This window comes from Hibiscus syriacus, unplaced genomic scaffold (genome assembly GCF_006381635.1).
Source record: "Hibiscus syriacus cultivar Baekdansim isolate YM2019G1 unplaced genomic scaffold, ASM638163v2 tig00110229_pilon, whole genome shotgun sequence".
NCBI lineage: Eukaryota > Viridiplantae > Streptophyta > Magnoliopsida > Malvales > Malvaceae > Hibiscus > Hibiscus syriacus.
This window is the reverse complement of record NW_024062638.1, coordinates 164,846-166,094: the sequence shown is the minus strand read 5'-3', so window position 1 is coordinate 166,094 and position 1,249 is coordinate 164,846. Positions and strand designations below refer to the sequence as shown.

Sequence of the window (1,249 nt, the reverse complement as noted above, 5' to 3'; positions counted from 1 at the left end):
CTCTAAAGGTTTTAAGTTCGAACACCAACAACTGTAGAGTATTTGAGCGTTCATGATGCTTATCTTTCATAGTACATTATTGATATATATGGTGAGAATGTATAGTTATTGACCTTACGTCATATCTCAATCTTAACTCTATTTTTGTCACCACTTATTACTATTATTTGGTTTGTAATATTAGAGCTTCATAGTTTGTATAATCTAAAACTATACTTATCTGTTGATACGAGGAGTACGTTTTATGATTGAGTAAATGGTTTAATCGTGTGACACTGTAATTCTTTAATTTTGAATCAAATTAAATTAAGGTGCTACATTTTAGCAAAGATTTAGGGTCCAATGACCAATACAAAAAAATCAAACTTGAATGTGACATCATCTGGGATGAATGTAGAATTTTATGTTAGTAGATGAATTTATAAAATTTTAGAGAATTTATAAAATTTTAGAGAAGAATTTAAAAACTTCATAGGGACGATTGTCCCACCCTCCTGATAACACCCTTCGATGATCTTATTTTAAATAAATGTGTGTTTATATTGAAACACCTAACTCAACAGTTTGAAGGATTCAATATGATTTGCAGACATAAAGAAAGTTGTAAACTTAATCTGGCTCAGCTGAGCTGCAATTTCATTTGTAAAGAGAGTTGAAAGATAAAGGGTTGAATACTAACAGCAACCAAACATCTAAGGCAGAGGAATCTACATACAAATAAGCTAAAATTAAAATACAAAAGATGGAGCAAACTAGGTTGGAGGGTTACTTTTATTTCTGCAATATCCGATTCGAATGAGTCGATCACTAGATCAGATACATGTGATTATTAAAAAATAGTTAAAATACAAAAGATGGAGTTCTAATAATCTTGAGCATAGAAGTCGATAATCTCCTCGAGATTAAGCTGAAACAAAGAAGAACAATCATTGTTCATCAACCAAAGCATGTGTTCAAACAACATAGCATCCACGTCCTCCACCCAAATCTCTTTTTTCCCCTCGCCTCTCCCATCAACTACTCGATCACCACCACCGCACCCTTTATTCATGGTTTCAATAAAAACCCGGAACGGACTTTTATCCAACACAAAAGGGTCTACCAAAAACTCCCGTTTCTCTTTTCCGACCACCACCTTTACTTGTGCCTCGCCACTTCCATCCTCCTCGCTCTTCAGAGGCCGGTAACCTAGCCGTGATCTCGTGCTGCGCTTCCGCAATAAACAAACGGGTAATACCAAACAATCCAT

General features: G+C 34.9%; 1 protein-coding gene across 1 annotated transcript; it reads right to left on the bottom strand.

Annotated features, from left to right (window-relative positions):
- Positions 1 to 862: 862 nt before the first annotated feature.
- LOC120114507 lies at positions 863 to 1,249 on the bottom strand. Its single transcript, XM_039135393.1, has one exon. The coding sequence runs from the start codon at positions 1,247 to 1,249 to the stop codon at positions 863 to 865; it is 387 nt and encodes a 128-aa protein (XP_038991324.1).

Excerpts from the sequence above, each read along its gene's own strand:
- LOC120114507 (XM_039135393.1), bottom strand. The coding sequence starts at position 1,249 with ATGGATTGTTTGGTATTACCCGTTTGTTTATTGCGGAAGCGCAGCACG.